We start from the raw sequence: 20,468 nt of genomic DNA, 5'->3' as shown, positions 1-20,468 counted from the left end.
CACTTCTGGAAAAGTGTTCTATGGACAGATGAGACGGATAATAACCTGTACCAGAATGGTGTGAAGAAAAAAGTTTAAAGAAAGAATTGGAACAGCAGACAGTCCAAAGCACACCACATAATCTGGTGGAGACAGTGTGATGACATGGGTTTTCATGGCTTTTATGCATGGTCACTCGAGTCCATGGATGACATTACATCAGCTAAAGTAGCGGGATAAATTCTGATGTATAAAGGGTTCCAGATTTTAGGCAGTGATTATCTCAAAAGCATTTGCAATTAAATATTGTCAAAACACATTTTGGTTAAGAATACGCTTAATTGTCCATTCATTTTTGAGACTTCAAAATTTGGAATGTTTACGGGTAAAATGTACACAATTCTTTCATTTTCAGTCGGATGTTGTTGTTGTTTAACTTCTCAAATTAAGCAGTATAGTCTGCATTTCATTTCAAGTCCAACATGTTTTCATGTAAAGCCCAACTTGTGAAAATCATGTGACTCTCCAAATATTTTTGGGCCTAACTGTATCAACCTTTTTGAATTTGTATTTTTTTAAAAGTATTCTTATGCATTTTAATGGATGTTATTTTTTCAAGTATTTTACAGTTGGTGATGTTGGCCACATACTAAACCATGTAAATGTCGAGATAAGTTCATCAAGCCATTTTCTTCAAACAGTGAGCAGGGGACAGCCAGAACTGATTGCCACCCAGTCGCAGGGCACAGATACATACAACTCGTTTACTCTTCCACACCCAAAGAAAATCTGAACGGGTCAATTAACCTGACATGCATGTTCTTGGGATGTGGGAGGAAACTCGAGTACCCGGAGGAAACCCACAAAGCTATGGCAAGAACATGCAAACTGCAAATGGGGAGGCTGCGGTAGCTGGATTGAACCCTGAACATCCGCACTGTGGGACTGCCCGCCAACCACCCAGCCGCCGTGCCGTGCATCATGGAAAATTGTGAGTCAAAATACATAAAGTAAAATAAGACGGCAACTTATTGCTCCACAGATCATCTAATCACAACTGAAATCTAAACGGCCGCTAATCTGACTTTTTGCACTACAGGCAGTTCTTTATAGCTTGCCACTCCTTGCACATTTGCTCTCTGCACTATTGTACTTACAGCGTTATTGTTACAGTGTTAATGTTACTGTTTACCTGACTTGTTAACCTGAATGCCCATTTTGCACATCTGGTTAGCTACTCCTCTTGCACTATCGGCACTATGGTAAAATACTATACGTAGCCATAATACAATACAACTTTTACTTATATCTGTACATTCGAGGAAACTGTGCGGGTCAGATGTATCGACATTTCGTTCTGTATACACGTGTACTAGAATGACAATAAAGTAGATCTGAATCTGAATCATTAGATCATTAGAATTACTGATATAAAAATATTTTTTGTCAGCACATTTTAGTAAAGATCTAATAAAATCCCAAAACACTATTGCTATTGTGTCTTTTTTGCTAAGACCTTATATGATGATGCAACAAAATTGCATGCACAATCGTGCACCTAATCTAAAATATGATGCCATGACTGCAGTTTAATCGGGGACACAAACACAAACACACGTGCCTGGGCACACAGTGACACACCAGTAGCTGTAAAGGACTTAGCCCTTTTTGGCTTTGAACACAAGAAGGTGTTTATGTGAATCAATGATCAAAGTGTCCCCTATAATCGGCGACACACACATACACATGGTCACCTCATTCCACTTGACATACTATTGTGACTCAATAGTTACATCAGAAGATACACACACTTGCACTGGAAAAGGTCACAGTCGATAGTGGCTACTCCTACTAATATTACATTGGAGGTGAGCATACAAATACTGAACGAGATGTCTGAACACAAACTTACACACAGATGTCTGAACACAAACTTACACACAGAGTGACAGCTGGGGAAACTTTCACTCCCCTATGGCACACTTGAAAAAGCTTACAAGCTTACAAGTTCAACATCAATTTTGGCTCACTGTAAATACTTAACTCCTCCTTGATCTGCTACCTTATCGTGGTGGAGGAGTTTGTGTGTCCCAATGATCCTAGGAGCTATGTTGTCGGGGGCTTTAAGCCCCTGGTAGGGTCACCCATGGCAAACAGGTCCTAGGTGAGTGGCCAGACAAAACGCAGATCAGAAGACCCCTTATGATGAGACAAAACGTTGGTCCTCAATTTCCCTCGCCCGGACTCGAGTTACCGGGGTCCCCTTCTGGAGCCAGGCCTGGAGAATGGGTCCGCTGGCGAGCGCCTGGTGGCCGGACCCTTACCCACGGGGGCCGGCTGGGCACAGCCCAAAGGGACGACGTGGGACCCTCTTCCCATGGGCTCACCACCTGTAGGAGGGGCCAAAGGGGTCGGGTGCGCAGAGAGCTGGGTAGCGGCCAAGGGAGGGGTCCTTGGCGCGACGATCCCCGGCTACAGAAACAGGCTTTTGGGACATGGAACGTTACATACGCCATGTGCCATAGGGGAGTGAAAGTTTCCCCAGCTGTCACTCTGTGTGAACGTTTGGCAGGGAAGGAGCCCGAGTTGGTGCGTGAGGTTGAGAAATTCCGACTAGATATAATCGGACTCACCTCCACGCACGACTTGGTCTCTGGTACCAGTCCTCTCGAGAGGGGTTGGACTCTCTTTCACTCCACTCCACAAAAAAAAAAAAAAAAAAAAAAAAAAAAAAAAAAAGAAAGAGAGAGACCAACGCACCCGAATGGCGACATCTTGTGACGATCTCGACAAAGACTACAGCTAAGTTAAATGATTCAGCAAAGCTAACATTTGGTCTTTTAAATGTTACATCGCTCGCTCCTAAAGCTTTACTTGTTGATAATATTATTCGCGATTATGAACTTAACCGTATCGGTCTCTAGAAACTTGGTAACGCCCGGACGAGTTTTTACCGCTAAATCACGCCTCTCCTCAAGACTACGTGAGTAGCCACGTGGGACGCACGTTGAAGAAGGGTGGCGGTGTTGCACTATTTTCAGAAAAAAAAAACGCTCAAATTTACTCCTCGTACCTCTAATAATTACAAGGCGTTCGAGGCTCTTGTGATGCGGTCCTCTCTATTGTCAATTTATGTAGTAACTATTTATCGCGCACCTGGGCCATACACAGCTTTCTTGGACGAATTTGCTGAACTTTTGTCTGAACTAGTAACCTATGCAGACAAAATTATAATTATGGGGGACTTTAACATGCATATGAACTCTCCACTCAATTCACTCACTGCTGCGTTTCGGTCTCAAATTGATACATTTGGTTTTAACCAACTTGTTGATTTGCCAACTCATAAAGATGGAAACACGCTAGATTTGGTTCTGACTCAAGGAGTTTCAACCTCAAACATGACGGTGTTACCGTGTACTACAGTTATCTCGGATCATTGTTTAGTTACATTCGATGTACTAGCTAAATGTAGTACTAAAAAAGCTGAAGGGTTTAGTGGACGCAATATAAGCACTGGCACACTTTCTGAGCTCTCCGATCGTCTTCCAGGAGCAGTTGCGTCCTTTCCTTCATACAAAGGCTCTATCGACTCACTCATGAATGAGTTTAATGCTACCCTGGCTAGTGTCCTGGATTCAGTAGCGCCCATACGGCTTTAAATCACGACCTAAAAGACGCACGCCTTGGTTTTATGATGAAACTAGATCCCTTAAACAAGAATGCAGGATATCTGAAAGAAAATGGCGCGCTACCAAGCTTGAGGTTTTCCACCAAACCTGGTGTGACAGTCTGTTGAAGTATAAAGCGGCCCTTGCCTCTGCAAAATCAGCCTACCTTTCAAAGGTGATTGCGTCACAAAAGAACAACCCCAAAGTCCTTTTCGACACTGTAGCATCGCTTACAAGGCAACAGACTATTCCAGATAGTTCCACCCATTCAGCCCATGACTTAATGGTCTTCTTTACTTAGAAGATTCAATGCATACAGGAAGAAATTGCTAAAGACAGTATTAATACAACACATACTAAAGCGCTGAAATCTATAGATGCACGACATAGTGGCTGTCCAGGGAATTTGTCCCGTTTTAGTGAACTGTCAATCGATAATCTTAAACAGATGGTGAATACGGCCAAACCGACGACTTGCCAGTTCGACCCGCTTCCAAGTTCACTTATTAAAGGTCTTTTTGGCGTCCTTGCACCTTCAGTTCTAAATATCATAAACATATCACTCTCCTCAGGTGTAGTTTATGTCCGCCGTTATTAAACCCACACTGAAACGACCCAACCTTGATCCAGAAAGCTTATGTAATTATAGACCTGTGTCAAACCTACCGTTTCTTTCTAAAGTACTTGAAAATATAGTGGCACAGAAGCTGAATGATTTCATATCCGAGAACAATCTTTTTGAATCAATGCAATCAGGATTCAGGGCTAACCACTCTACTGAGACAGCTCTGATTAAGGTAACCAATGATCTCCTACGGGCAATGGACTCTGGCGCTTCATCACTTTTGCTCCTGCTGGACCTTAGTGCTGCTTTTGACACAGTGGACCATAATATCTTACTAGAACGGTTGGAAAAATGGATTGGTCTCTCAGGAACTGTCCTCTTATGGTTCAGATCCTACCTCTCAAATAGGACGCACTGGGTTAAATATGGCGAAATGACATCTGAGCCCTTTAATGTTACCTGTGGTGTTCCGCAGGGTTCAGTGCTTGGCCCCCTTCTTTTCAGCATTTACATGCTTCCATTAGGTGATATTATTCGCAAGTATAATATCAGTTTCCATTGTTACGCAGATGACACTCAACTATACCTCCCAATGGAGGAATCTGCCACACTAAACTGTGCAAATTTGGAGGCTTGCCTTCTGAGATAAAAGAGTGGATGTCACTCAATTTCTTGCCTCTTAACTCTGAAAAGACCGAAATGTTAGTTATTGGTCCATCTAAATGCCGCGACTTATTCTCTAAAACTGCTGTGATCATTGACAAATGTCACATCACACAGAGTGACTCACTTAAAAATTTAGGTGTCACATTTGACCCCAATCTGTCCTTTAAAACACATGTGCAGAAAATTACTAGAACCGCTTTCTTCCATCTTCGTAACATTGCTAAAATTTGTCCTATACTGTCTCAGTCGGAAGCGGAGATTATAATTCACGCGTTTGTTACCTCCCATCTCGATTACTGTAATGCACTACTCTCCGGTCTTCCGATGACCAGACTCAAGAGTCTTCAGCTGGTACAAAATGCCGCAGCAAGGCTTTTAACTAGGACAAAAAAGTCCGACCACATCACCCCAATTTTGGCTAAGCTGCATTGGCTCCCTGTTAGCCTAAGATGTGATTTCAAGGTTCTCTTATTATTATACAAAATCATACATGGACTTTCCCCCTCATATCTTTCAGATCTGATTTCCCCCTATGTCCCGGCCCGAAGGCTTCGTTCTGAGAGCGCCGGTCTTCTGGGGATCCCAAGAGCCAAGAAGTGTTCCGCAGGTTCGAGAACGTTCTCCATGTTGTGTAATGCTCTTCCCCCTGAGATCCGATCTGCAACCTCAGTGGAAATGTTTAAATCTAAGCTTAAAACTCACTTCTACTCTATAGCATATGAATAACCTAAACTGCTTATGTGTAAAAACCTGTGAAGCCCTTTGAGACTCTTTGTGATTAAGGGCTATACAAATAAAAATGACTTGACTTGACTCTGGAGATGCCCGTGGTGAGGGGCGCAGAGCCGAAGGGACGACGTGGGACCCTCAGTGTGGGCATATTAGTTGCTCCACGGCTCGGCGCCTGTACGTTGGGGTTCACCCCAGTAGACAAGAGGGTAGCCTCCCTCCGCCTTCGGGTGGGGGGACGGGTCCTGACTGCTGTTTGTGCTTATGCACCAAATAGCAGTTCGGAGTACCCACACTTCTTGGAGTCCTTAGAGGGTGTGCTTGAGGGCGCACCCCCTGGGGACTCCCTCGTACTGCTGGGAGTCTTCAACGCTCACGTGGGCAATGACAGTGAGACATGGAGGGGCGTGATTGGGAAGAACGGCCCCCCTGACCTGAACCCGAGTGGTGTTTCGTTATTGGACTTCTGTGCCCGTCATGGTTTGTCCATAATGAACACCATGTTCAGACATAAGGGTGTCCATATGTGCACTTGGCAACAGGACACCCTAGGCCGTAGTTCGATGATCGACTTTGTCGTCGTTTCGTTGGAACTGCGGCCGCATGTTCTGGACACTCGGGTGAAAAGAGGGGCGGAGCTGTCAACTGATCACCACCTGGTGGTGAGTTGGCTTCGATGGTGGGGGAAGATGCCGGCCCGATCCGGCAGACTCAAGCGTATTGTGAGGGTCTGTTGGGAACGGCTGGCAGAATCTCCTGTCAGAAGAAGTTTCAATTCACACCTCCGGCAGAACTTTGCCCATGTCCCGAGGGAGGCGGGGGACATTGAGTCCGAGTGGACCATGTTCCACGCCTCCATTGTCGAAGCGGCTGATCGGAGCTGTGGCCGTAAGGTAGTCGGTGCCTGCCACGGCGGCATCCCTCAGACCGGTTGGTGGTCACCGGCGGTGAGGGATGCCGTCAAGCTGAAGAAGGAGTCTTATCGGGCCTTCCTGGCCTGTGGGACTCTGGAAGCAGCTGGCTGTCCTCGACCCAGGACTTTGTGAATTGGTGGGTGGAGTACTTCGAAGACCTCCTCAATCCTACGGACACGTCTTCCTCTGGGGAAGCAGAGCCTGGGGACTCTGGGTTGGGCTCTCATATCACTGGGGTTGAAGTCACCGAGGTGGTCAAAAAACTCCTCGGTGGCAGGGCCCCGGGGGTCCATGAGATCCGCCCAGAGTTCATTAAGGCTCTGGATGTTGTGGGCGCGCCATGGTTGACACGCCTCTGCAACATCGCGTGGACATTGGGGACAGTCCCTCTGGACTGGCAGACTGGGGTGGTGGTTCCCGTCTTTAAGAAGGGGGACCGGAGAGTGTGTTCCAACTACAGGGGAATCACACTTCTCAGCCTCCCTGGTAAGGTCTATTCAGGGGTACTGGAGAGGAGGGTCGGCCAGGAAGTCGAATCTCTGATTCAGGAGGAACAGTGTGGTTTTCGTCCTGGCCGTGGAACACTGGACCAGCTCTATACACTCTGCAGGGTCTTTGAGGGTGCATGGGAGTTTGCCTGTCCGGTCTACATGTGTTTTGTGGACTTAGAGAAGGCATTCGACCGTGTTGCTCGGGAGGCCCTGTGGGAGGGACTCGGTGTAGAGCTACTGCTCCTCCGCATTGAGAGGAGCCAGTTGAGGTGGCTCGGCATCTAATAAGGATGCCTCCTGGACGCCTCCCTCGGGAGGTGTTCCTGGCATGTCCCACCGGCAGGAGGCCCCCGGGCTTGGGAACGCCTCGGGGGTCCCGTCGGATGGAGGAGGTGGCTGGGGATAGGAACGTCTGGGCTTCCCTTTTAGCGCTGCTGCCCCCGCGACCCGACCTCGGAAAAGCGGAAGACAATGGATGGATGGATGGATGGTAAATACTTTATAATTCTGTTCAATACTATCACGAACTATCTCTTGGTGCATATTTTTTCTCATTTTGTCTCCTAATATAGTGCCCCAAATTGTGTTTTAGATTCTCAGATCTCACCCATCTATGTCACGTACCCCTTAAGCCACACTGGGGAAGTTGGGATAATGGATCACAGCCGCAGTAAGCTTTTTGGTAGACAGAACAGCAGAGGAGCCGCCCGGCCCAACAAAATGTTGCACTTTTTAATTTTATGTTTGAGCATGTTAAGTCTGTTAAAAATGAGTTACTGAAGTAAAGCATTTTGGATTTCATTAAAAATGCAGTTAATTGAAAATTGAAGGGAATTTTATTACTTGAAGCCATTTTAGTTTCGCTAGTCATTTTGTTAAAAGAAAAATAAATCCTGATTACATTCTGCTATCTTTGGTGATCACCAGTGAGCAAAGCAAGGGTGGTGATAATGTTTTTGTTTGGGATCTAAAAATGAATATCCTTTTGTTTGTCAGTTTGCTTGTGTGTCTGTCTACCCATGAAAGTGTGCCATGGGGGAGTGAAAGTTTCCCCAGCTGTCACTCTGTGTGTAAGTTTGTGAAAGAGTTAGATATGACCACCATCTTTTACAGTCAGGTAGTTTACCCTAAATGTAAAAAAATGGCAAATAAGTTGACTTAGCACTTTTCGTACAGTTGACTCATCATTTTTTCCAAGACAGATCATTTACTCCCCCATGCCACGACAACAGTGAATATAAATACTATCTTTTACAGGCAGTCAGGAAGGTTTCCAGAGATTTAAAAAAATGCCCCCAAAAATCTTATTCAACATTTTGGGTTTTGCTGACTCAGCAGCATTTCCAAAAAGACATTCTACTCCCTCAGGCAAGAACAGGTTTGGCCAGGATCACAATCTTTACAGTAACTCAATTTAGGTCACTCGAGAGGTTTATCACTCTGCCAAAAAAGGAAATGTTACCCAATTCAGACTAGAACCACTGCAGTAGACTATTTAACTCTATGTATGTCCTACTTAGTGACAGAAGTGACTACATACTTCCGCTCCATCTCCAGGGCTGAGTGGGGAGTTGGAGGAAGATGAAGTTGCAGTGGATGAAGAAGAAGATGGGGATAATGGGCCAGCGGTGGTAGTAATAGGACTCGGTCTGATCTCGCTCAGCTTCTTTAATTTTAGGTCTACGTGCTTGCTGTTTGCTCCTGAATCAAACACAGAAAAAAAACACATTATTAGAACAGTAAAAAAATCCTTATGATATAATGTTTTAAATTTACACAGTACATCCTGCCTCTCCTATCTGCATTTGAGGCAGGCATCTTTCCTGATATTATATCAGTTTTGATTGACTGTTGCTGAGTATGTGATTTTTCTCCACAGTTATGTCACCTTCCAGAGGCAACTTGCAGCGAAGGAGTGGCGAGTACAGCACTCCAGATAGTCAGCTGCGCAGCGTGGAGGCACATGAAAGAGGAACACAATGACCTTTTGGTGTGTCATGCTGGATTTGATGCATGCATGACACAGGACTCAATTTCAATCATATGCACTCCCAGGCACACAGTATGAGTGAAAAGCAGTGAAAATACATTCTTAATCATTCTGAGACTCTAAACTGTCAAACAAGCAAATAGTCTATGGAGGACTAATCTTGCTTTATGTAGAAATATATGTATAGATAAAGAAATACATAAAAATATATGCCATATCAAAAATGATTATGGATAAATAACAGTTCATACAGCTTTTTCGTGATCCAATTCAAGCACTTTTTAAGGACTTTCAAAGTCAAATTTTTCAACTTCTCCAGTACCACTAAAAGAACAAATCCGGTGTGAATCATTTATTTTGCAGAGCCGCAAATATACCTGATTTACATATACAATGTTTCATCTTGCCTGTGCATTTATCAAGACATGTGGTATTTAGATTTTCAGTAAATCGCACATATATTTTTTTAAACAGGTCTCTCCCCACATAGGTGTGGGATATACATGACAGTAATATGTAGCTTACATTTTCAGTTGCAGGAAGTCCTCTCATTACAATTTACCACTGGGAAACACTACCTTTACTTTTGCGTGGCCCATTATAAATGTCCAAAATTGATAGGAAGTCCTTGCACCAATACGCATTTCACAGTGCCCTGTTTAGATCTACCATGCATCTGTCCATAGAGGGCGATGGAAGTTCACAGGACAAGGCCATAAAACTAATTGCAACTGCTCACAAAAGAAGAATGAATGCAATGGCAAAGTGAAGACACCAGAGAACAGTGTCAGCGTCATTTTTAAGCACACTTGGCAAAGATTTCAAACATTTACAAGAAACTTGACCCGGATTTAAAGCCATTTTCAACCACTGATGGGCAACGTTCAAATTGAAGTATTTATAATGATTTCAAGCACCTGTACAAACCCTGTGTGTGCTTTCATGAAATTGATATTTATAGGCTATCCCTTAGGAATAAGAGTTTCATTTTTTTAACCGAACTTTTTGGCAAAGCGGTAATAATAAGTAGATCGTAAAATACTAAATAAATAATAACAACTTTTTGGGGGTGGGAAGGGGGAGTGGGGGGGACCTAAATGTGTTTTTGGTGATTATTTTTAGTAAAGTCTATTGTGATACAAGAAAAATGAATGCTTAAAATAAGTAAAATTATCTACCAGCAGAAAAATAATATTTTATTATTATCATTTTATTCATTTTGCTACATTCTTCTAATTTGATGTTTCTTAACGTGTATGTACGTACATTTTATATATATATTTTTTCCGGGTCATTCACTTTATTTTTTATTTATTTTCCTTAGTTTGGAGAAGTAAAATGCCTTGTTCCTATTTTATTTTAAAGGCATAGCTCAACAAGTATTTCGAATGAATGGATGAATGAATGAAACTTTATTCCGAACATGATTTAAAAAAGCAAACAAAAACAACAAGTCAAAAAAAATGTGAAAGAAACATGTCCGAAAAGGAATAGGAAGAAGCATATGCTCATTTTAAATACATGTGTTTTTTACATCTAGGTTTGGTCTCTGCATAATTACTGTACTTAATACGTTTTAAAATAATGATTTTTTGTTCATATTTTAGTATTTAGGGTGTGTTTTAAAACTATATTATTGAATTGCTATATTGTTCTTTGTTTACACGGGCTTTGAGCGGAATAATGTTTCCTTATTTGCGCAAGTATGCAAGTTAATATTGAAGCTTTTCAACAAATCTAAGGATAAATAGGTTGTTTGTTTGTTTTATTCTTCAAACAGCATGATCATCACTGTGCTTCCACTTTTAATTATTAGGTTCTTTCAAGAATAGGAAGACGACTCAAGTGTTTGACATCAATGACGAAGTGGAACACCAAAGCTGCGGAGATAGTGCTCTTAAAAGACGCGTTTTGTTTTCATGTTTTCCTTTTGGAGCCTTACACATCAACAGGAAAATACAAACATATTCACACAGAAGAAAAAATTGAGCAGATTTATGTTACTACAGTTTAAAGCAAGATAAATTCAAAACTTTTAAAGCCTTTTTTAATGCCTTTTGGAATCAAATTTACGACCAGGTCGGCAAAAAAAAAAAAAAAGAAGCTAACAAAACAACCCCCCCCCACACACACACACACACATACACACACGTACACACATACATACATACATGCTAAGTCAAGTCAAGTCACATTTATTTATATAGCCCTTAATCACAAAAATGTCTCAAAGGACTGCACAGGATTACAATTACACCATTACCTGATTTTAAACTAACATGAGGGCAAAGAAAAACTAAAAACCTCAGCGTGAGGAAAAAAGAAACCTTGAGAAGGGGCCTCACAAGTGGTAATTCCCCTTCCAGGATAACCAGGGTGGAATATATATATATATATATATATATATATATATATATACATACACACTCGTTACCTGGCCGTCTTTTAGTCATTGCGAAAAACGTTTGTCGGACAGCCACTTATCATTAAATTGACACTTTCCCATGGTCCAAAGTATTCGTATCTGACTGAAGTTGCTATGTGTATTGAAGGACCTAAGACATACTGTACGTCTACTCTAAAAGGCCTGACTTAGACCACATCAACTTTTTGATAGTGTCGTTATTATGGTCATGCTATGTTGCCACAAAAGTAAAACGGTAAATTATCTAAAAAGGCAATTTATTAATGTTACTAAATAGTTTTAGTTCTAGCAAAGAAAAGTTCTATTAATGTTTTTACATTTTTAAGACTTTTGAAAATTTGTTTCAAGACCTTTTAATATCAATTAAGGCCTTTTAAGACATTTCAAGGAACCGTGGAAACCCTGTATGTTGTTTCCTGGCTGGAAAACTATCAAAACAAATTATATTACATTTGAAAAAGACAAGTTCAGTCGTTGATGTGGGGAAAAAAAGTGTACTAATGAAATAAATCAGTGGCAGGCTGATATGACCTGCAAGGCCTTCTTTGCTGAGCTAAAAATATCAAAATCATGAGTTGATAATTATATTGTGTCTGTGAATAAATAACTTCTAATTGTCCGTCAAGTACCTTTTTTTCTTTTTCCCTGGTTGTGCTGGTTCTAGGTGTGTTTTCATATTAACCAAGATATTTGGGTCAAAAATCTACCTTAAGCCTTCACAATCAGTTCCGCAGGCAATGTACCATAGAATAAGTGTCGATCAAGCTGTTGCTTTAACCAATCCGTTTTTGAGTTGCAAAACCAGGGCCTTCTAGCTGGTGGAGGGAAACGTCAGCGTTTTCACAAACAATGGCTAAGGGGTGGTAATGCACCAAAGTACAGGTGCTGACCATTATTAAAGAAATATGATTGCCTATTGACAGGTTGTAATTGCCAAAACTAGCAAACAGAATGTACCGAGCTGCACAAGTAAATATATTGTAGTGTTTAGGTTTTCACATAATAGTCAACCCACAATGGCTTGTTGCAGATTTACTGTCAAAGCCATTTTCAAGACGGACTTTTCATAAAAAGCCGGACATCATCCAGAAAGGTGGGACAACTCCTAAACTAGAAAGCCTGTTACAACTGGGGCAAGCAGGAACTTTTATTTAGGGGACACGATAAAAGTGCTTGATCCAAAAACAAAAGAAACGACGTGGAGCTTCTTTCTCTCTGCTAAGAGAAACACAAATTTACCTTACCACCTGTCCACTAATAAGTGAAGAGGATGGATTTTATGTACAAATATAAATACATTCCCAGATATTATTGCAAATGTATTTGGGCTTTATTCTTTTTTTTTATATGTGTCACAGCTGTAGCTGCTGTAAAGGTGTGACGGCTATAAAATGGCTATTGAAAGTTGGAATGACTCAGATGTAGCAGAACTGAAGGCCTAGGTGTGAAATGCAGAGCCTGCGACTGAAGAAAAGCGTCAAACAGTCAAACATGCAGCACCACAGACAGCAAGCAATTTTACCAGAGGCTTTTAGCTCAAAACTTGGGTTAGTAAGCTCGAGGGGCCGCGGGCTGTAGTTAGATGAAGCTGGCAGCGCTGGCTCCAGTGGTGAAGCAGGCAGTGCAGACGTGGACGACGTGTTGTCAACAGAGTCAACCTCCACGTCCAAGTCCTCATGCGTTTTACTATCAAGGCCATCATCTCCATGGCAACCTTCCTCTTCATCATCCCACATGTCTAAGGGTGTTAGCAAGAGAGCACAATAAGATGAGTGGAAACAAAAGTTAAAGCCTTAGAAAGTGACACAAAGCGTGAAAGGTCAAGATACTAAATTTAAAAATATAGATAAAATTAAAACTAAAGTTCAGGAAAATTTAACTAGGTCTATGAATATAGACCCAATCTTTTAGCAATGTGAAAATTGTCTCAAAAGGATTCATATCATGCGTGACAAATAGAAGTGGTATTTACCATGTTTTCTGGACTATGAAGCAAAACTAAAAACCCCAAAATGGTCCCAAATTTGTAAGTGCTCCATATGACCCGATGCGCCTCGGAAAAATATCAGAATTCAGTGGAAAAGATTGGAAATTCATACAGTATTTATAGGAATGCATCTCCAAACAAGGCTTTATAGTAATACCACATTTGAGCAATGATTGTGCAATGATTGATCAAATCAATAATCATCGCTGACCCAAATTGCCAAACATTGGTACGCCTTAAGTATGTAAAGTATATGACAAAAGACTATTTTTTTGGGGGTGTAACTTATAATCTGGTGCGCTTTATATTGCGTTAAATACGGTGATTTTTCAATTTTGCAACAATTATCAGCTCATTGTAGCCCTTTTCCATGGTATTTTGAAGACAGGTTTATGGTAGAACTATTTCAATGTTGACTTTCAGGCAATTGCATGTGGGTACAGCATTGGAGTTAACTATGATGGCTAGTTTTATAACTATAAACACTTCCTGAAAATGATAAGTGATGACAAACAATAATTGTATTTGCTTTTAGTTCCCCCCCTCGCTTAAATTGTTAGCTGCGATGTGGAGCGTGCATCCAAGTGGCTGGGGTTTAATTAAAGACGCTGGAGTTAGAAAGTTTCTTTGCAGGAAAAATCATGAAAGGTGGAGGGAGTTGGGCAAAGTTGAATTGAAGGAGGGAGAGAGAGCGAGAAAGTCCGGGATTAGCCGTTCTGCTCGGCAGGCCTTGTGTAACGCAGCCCACAGCACTTCTCCTCCCCTTCCTCGTCCTCTTTCATTTTCTTATTCTTCCACAACTACATGTTTAATGAGATAAACAATTAGTGCGATTTAGAGACGCTGAAGGAGCAAACAAATCAATAAGAGCCATCCTCTGCCGTGCTCCTAATTCGCTTTGCCTATTTTGTTTACTTCTCTGAAAGAAAAGTTTATGTAAGGTGAAAATGCTAAAACTTTTATCAAGACTGATATAAATTTTTCAGCCATATATATATATATATATATATATATATATATACATACATACATATACACACACACATACACACTAATCCCTCAATGGAGATTTTCAATTGAATGGTCTTCATTGTCATTGATATCAGCGTATCATGCATTGTGTTCTGCAGCCGACGGCACACAGCAAATGCTATCAGGTTGTGGAGGTGTGTGTGCACCTGTGGCAAGCTGGTGTAAGCTGTCAGTCAAACAACAGTGCAGGCGCACAAGTCTATGTGACAACCAAGACAAACTGCGAAGCATAGCGACGGCTAGTATTGTAGCGGCTAGTTACATTGAAAAAAGAATCATAAATTAAACTTGACTGTTAGGAAGGCCAGAAGAGAGCAAATAAATGCTGACCACCATCGGGTTCTCCATAGAATGTTATTGGGTCGAAAAAGAGACTGATTCGTGAGAGAAAACACCGAGGATCCAGCACCAGCCTACAGCTTTGGCCAACTACTCTCCTAAGCTACCCCTGCCTATCCTGTATCTCACCAACACCAGATTCCTTTCCAACGAGACTGATGACCTAAACCTGTAATCATCATAGAGACCTAGCTCAACCCGTGGATCCCTGATGCTAGTGTGCAGCTAGACATCCACTGTCTACATTGCTTTTTTACACTGAGGGGAGAAGCCCTTTAATTTATACTTTTGTATATTGACAATGAAGACCATTCATTCAACTGCAATTCTCTGTTCTATGGTATTTGTAGATCTATAGTTGTTATTTTGTTATAGTCAAATATCAACTGATCAATAATTGTATAAATATGACAACAAACCAGTATGCATTTCCAATTTTTGCCATTCAGATTCAGATATACTTTATTGTCATTCTTGTACACGTGTATACAGAACGAAATGTCGATACATCTGACCCGCACAATTTTCTTGGATGTACAGATATAAATAAATGTTGTACTGAGTTAGAGTATTGAAGTACTGATAATATGCTAAATAATTTATAGCTATGTATAGTATTATACAGTAGTGCAAAGAGTGCAAGAGGAGCAGCTAACCAGATGTGCAAAATGAGCAGTCAGGTAAACAAGTCATCATACAATAACATATATGAGGCACACTGGATTATAGGGCGCACATTCAAATTTCAGGGACCAATTTGGGTTTTTTGAATGCACCTTTTAGTCAGGAAAATATGGTAACTAAAAAAACGTATTATTTGACTGTAGGTTACCGGTTCGAGACTAGGTAGAAACATGTTGGCCTGGAGAGGGATGGGTGCCACCGGGCTTACTTGCCCAAGACACAACAGAAAATGGCGCCCTTATAAAACTAGTGGATAAGGGATACAACGAACCAACGATGTACTAATCATTTGGACAAATATAATCTGAAAAGTTTCCGCGTACTGCCTAAAGTGATGATTAGAAAACGTTTCTTAATAACGTCCAAATATATATGAATATTAAAAAAAAAAAAAACACACAATTTTCCTTGATCCTAAAAATAATTGATGAAATCTCACTTGTCCATCATTTTTCCTAAACAACAGAGGGCTTCTTGTCAACGTGTTTGACATAAACACTTTGGTTAAATTGTCATGAAAACGTCATTTGCAGAAAAATAGGAGGCAGCGGGGAGTGTGCCAAGTGTGCTATTAGACAGGGTGGCTATTTGGAGGCTAAACTGGGAACACAGTATGTTGTGTTGATTAACAATTACTGAGTGATCTAGACCTGTGGTCAGAATAAAATACCATTTTGTTTTTCTCTAAGGATTAGCGGAACCCCTTGAGGGAGCGAGCGTACAGGCAATATGCGCTTACGGTGCTAGCTTAGCATGTAAAGGTGCAACAGATCAGAAAACTCCCAGTTATGATAAAACCTGCAGACCATAGCCAAGCATCAGATAAATTATTCGGACTTCAAAATCCCCTGTTCCGTCGGGATGAAATTAGCTGTTTTCCGTTCCTTTGGGTGCCAGAGGGTTCGTTGACAGCACAACAGATTGTGCTCAGGGTAATACCTCAGACAAATCTTTTGTCATTTCCTGCTCATAATTGTTCATAAGAATTGAACTCCAGTTAGTGAAATTTCAAGGTGCTTCAAATACAAACAAGAAATCGGTTCGAATGAGTATAACATGCACGAGTAATCAGGAAATAAAAGGACTATCACTAACCCAACCATTTCAAGTTGACTACTCAGGGTTGGTCTCACATCATGATTGGATTTTGGTGCACGTGTACGTGGCTTTACATAAGGCGCCTTTATACAAGAAGTCTACGAGCATTTCGCTCAGACAGGTGAAGTACGAGCAACCTCATTACGCAAACATACGTTGGTTCCACACCTAACTTATGACATTTAATAAAATATTGTTTAATTCACCTCAATCAAGTGAGAACCATGCTGGTTTCCTCTTTGTTCCAGAAGAGTGCTTCATTGTCTCATGTGTTTACAAGTTTTACCTGCCAACTGCTTGCTGTTGCTGTCAAGAAGCATGGACTAACAATATATGTGTATTGATACAGCTTTGGAATTTTCATCTTGTGGACACAAAATAAGATGAAAATGGGTACGTTTACATCAAGGCAATTGAGATAGGTATTCCGATAAAGCCGCGTAAAGGACCTCAGAAATTCGGTTATACTATTAGTCAGACTGGTAGAAATCGGATTGCAATGGGTGGGGTTGTCGTTTTATTTTCGGATTACTTCTGCATGTATACAAACTCCTGTTTCTCAATCGTGAATTGTTTTTTTTCTTTGTTGAAACTGCAAAGAACAGTGGAATTGTAGTACAATGATACACAAACTCTGGCTAACCTTTTTATACAAGCCTCGTGTGTATTGGTTGATATAATTTAAATTTTCTGTGTCCAAAATAAAAATGTCACAGTTGTATCCATACATTTATAGTGTGAGTCCATGCTTCTGGCAAGTAACTTTTGAGCACAGCTTGTAAACACACTTTGCCCTGCCGGGCGGATTGCTTGCTTTCGCCATATAAAAAGGTGGTCAGTTTGTCACTAGGCATGTAATTAATTCAATTTGGTCACAAATACAAATTCTGACCCCAGTCGGCTTATTCCCTGTATGTAAACTGACCCACTGATGATCTGTTGCACAACTAAGAGCAGTAGCCTGCATGTATGTGTGAATGCTTCCTAACCTTTATTCATGCTAGAAGACTTGCTGCCCTTATATGTGCTACTGGCCGAAACATCCAAGCTCATGTCAGACATCTTGATTCCGGACCGAGCCTCTGCAATCAGCTGCCGGGCTCGTTCACGAAGCTGACGACGTCGTTCTGCATCCCGCTCCTGCACAAACATTTGACAAACATTTACATCAAATCACTTATGTCGCCTGACAACCTTCCGAAGCTCATATTTTTGAGTTTTGGATATTTTAATGTACTTATCAAAACAAATACTATATATCTGGGCTACAAGGCGCACCTAAAAACCCTAATTTGGCCAGAGATTAGGAAAGGCTCATAATGAACCGGGGCCCCTTATACAACTCATCTTGGAAATAAATGTTTATTCATGTACGCTGCCTTTCCTTTGTTTATAAATACTGTATATTTTGATTTTCATTATATCCTATTTGGAAACCTCTCAAAATGTCAATTTCCTTTGTAAATTTAAAGTTCCTTAGTAAACACAATACACCGAGGCTGCAGACAAAATTTCATCGGCATTTTATAATAATAACATTAAAGACTATCTTAAATCTTGAATACGGTGGATAAGATTGGAACTGCATACAGTAATTATAGGTCTGCAATGCTACCCAAGATTTTCAGTGCACTACCGTATTTGTGCAATGATTGATGAATCAATTAACTTCAACATTTTGAAAAACATTAAGTCACAAAAAGCTTTATGCAACGAGATTCAAACCTGGGTAGTAGCTGGGGGAGCACCAACACCATACCATTAGACCACCAAGGCACAGATGACAAAGTCAATAAAACTTCTCATTATCACAATAGTTCACAAATATATACCATAAGTGTATAAAGAGCCCTATGGTAGCACACAAATACATATGGTAGAGCTTACTGGGATCTCAGTTACATGAGTCTTATGTATGAAAAAATACTATTTTTTTTTATAATCTGTTGCACCTTATAGTGCAGGAAGTACGGTACTTGAAATAATTTCCAACATAATTGATGGGACAGACAGCATCGACAACTTTTAATGTATTTAAGGGAAACCTCATAAGAATGAACTCATTTGGCATACGCAAACGCACACAAATACATATTGAGCCACTGTCAGCAGACTCGTGTCAGAGATGCCATCTTCGATTGCAATTCAATCATATTTAACTGATAACACTTACACACTTACGCATTTGCAAACACATTCACAAACGCTGTGAGAGCAAACACGTAAATGGCAGATAAATAACTATCATGCTGATGAGCACACATCAATATGCCTTTTATTTTAAATGGCAGTTATGCCGTAAAGGTAAAAACAACAAATCTACCACAATGCATTTCATCAGTGATGGACTTAGACGGCATGCAAAGTCTGCTTTGCTGGCCTAAAAAATATTGGAATCATGTGATCTTATTTATATTTTGTACATCAATATTTATTCAATAATTCGAAATTGTCCGATTGATTGTATTGCTTGTCCATGGTTGGGCTGCTTTCAGATATGTGCTTTCCAATATAAGCATTTTACCAAGCACATTTGATAGATAGATAGATAGATAGATAGATACTTTATTCATCCCCGAAGGGAAATTCACATTTCCAGCAGCATCCCTGAGCTGAGAACAGTACAATAATAAAGCCAAAAGAATGCAATATACAAATACCCAATGTGACGAGCCAGTAGTTGTTGCTAGGCTCAGATATCTACTCGAAAGCATAAATAAAAAAATCCTGAAGGCCGTGTCCTGCAATATCAGTTTTCGAGAAAGCTGTTGTCTTTGCCAATCGGATTACAAATTGGCGTCTAAATGTCAGCTATGATTGGCTAGAGGGCGGTAACCCACCAAAGTTATCTCTCCAACAGCCATTAAACTTAAAGAGAAGAGCTGTACAAGTATTAATTTAATAGCGAAAGGTCAACAATTGCAAAGGGTCGGACAACTCTGAAGCGAGCATGCCTTTTGTAAGCGGAAAATGTTTTTGTCCGCCACTTTCAGCCGAGATGCAATCCAAATTTTTTTGGCCAGGTTGGTACGTTGCAGTCAGGCCAAGCCTTTCTCTCCCTGATTTTTTTTAACCACCCATCGTTGTTCATTGTCTCCATTTATAGTCTTATTTAACTTAGATTTCGTTGCAAAAGACAGGCTTTATGTGTCACGTGTCTGTTCGGCAAGTGCGGACTGCGTTCGGCGGCAACAGTGTCCAGCGCCGTCAAACACAGAGAATCGGGTGCGCAGCGGGGGCTGGGATCCGCCAAAATAACTTCTCCACCACCCGAGTCCTCGCAAATAAAATGGGAAACTTCAACTTCCAAGAACTGGGTCATAGAGGCAGTTTGCGAACGACACATCACTTATTCAGACTAGAGCTAAACGTCCAAGTGTAGAACCAACCATTTTATGCCTGTCTTGCACTCATCTAGAAGTGCCTCAAACTAGCAAAGTAACTTCATCTCTCAGTAACTCCTCGAACTGATGTTTTCCTGTTAATCAGGCTTCCCCATATTGAAGCAGGTTTTTTTTTTTTATCCCCTGCTTTTTTTTTTAAAGTGCCCACCCATTCAAGCGAAGCTCCCATTTATCCATTAACAAAACAAGCAGCACCCCGCTAATGAGCTACATCTCTCCATTTCCATGTCAATTGTTTGTTTGTAGCCATTGTTGGTGACAGGGACAATAGGGATGTATTGTCAAGGCAGGCAACTTTAATGCACTCTGAGTGTGTGTATGTGAGTGTGCCCAAGGGGATGCCCAAAGGGAGATGGGAACAGACCTTTTAGGAGATAATGGTACACACGCACACACGGGCACACACGCGAACACACACTAGCGAGAAAAGACAAAGAATGAGGGAAAAAGTTATGGAAGAAAATTACTTGTGTAAAAAAAGTTTACTGTGTGGT

General features: G+C 41.1%; 1 protein-coding gene across 5 annotated transcripts in view; it reads right to left on the bottom strand.

The window, feature by feature from the left end:
* ehbp1 (EH domain binding protein 1) overlaps nucleotides 1-20,468 on the bottom strand; it is a 278,859-nt gene that overhangs the window by 62,360 nt on the left and 196,031 nt on the right. For 4 of the 5 annotated variants that reach the window (XM_088351022.1, XM_088351024.1, XM_088351025.1 and 1 more), the window contains 3 exons: nucleotides 17,560-17,710; nucleotides 12,953-13,168; nucleotides 8,556-8,716 (listed from right to left, as the gene is read on the bottom strand). In XM_088351022.1, coding sequence (XP_088207148.1) covers nucleotides 8,556-8,716; nucleotides 12,953-13,168; nucleotides 17,560-17,710 — 528 coding nt within the window. The remainder of the gene's footprint in view (nucleotides 1-8,555; nucleotides 8,717-12,952; nucleotides 13,169-17,559; nucleotides 17,711-20,468) is intronic. The other variant, XM_088351026.1, reaches the window with a different exon arrangement.

The sequence above is a fragment of the Urocampus carinirostris genome, chromosome 13 (genome assembly GCF_059441175.1).
Source record: "Urocampus carinirostris isolate Australia breed hairy pipefish chromosome 13, RoL_Ucar_1.0, whole genome shotgun sequence".
Taxonomy (NCBI): Eukaryota; Metazoa; Chordata; class Actinopteri; order Syngnathiformes; family Syngnathidae; genus Urocampus; species Urocampus carinirostris.
This window is presented reverse-complemented; position numbering and strand designations above follow the sequence as displayed.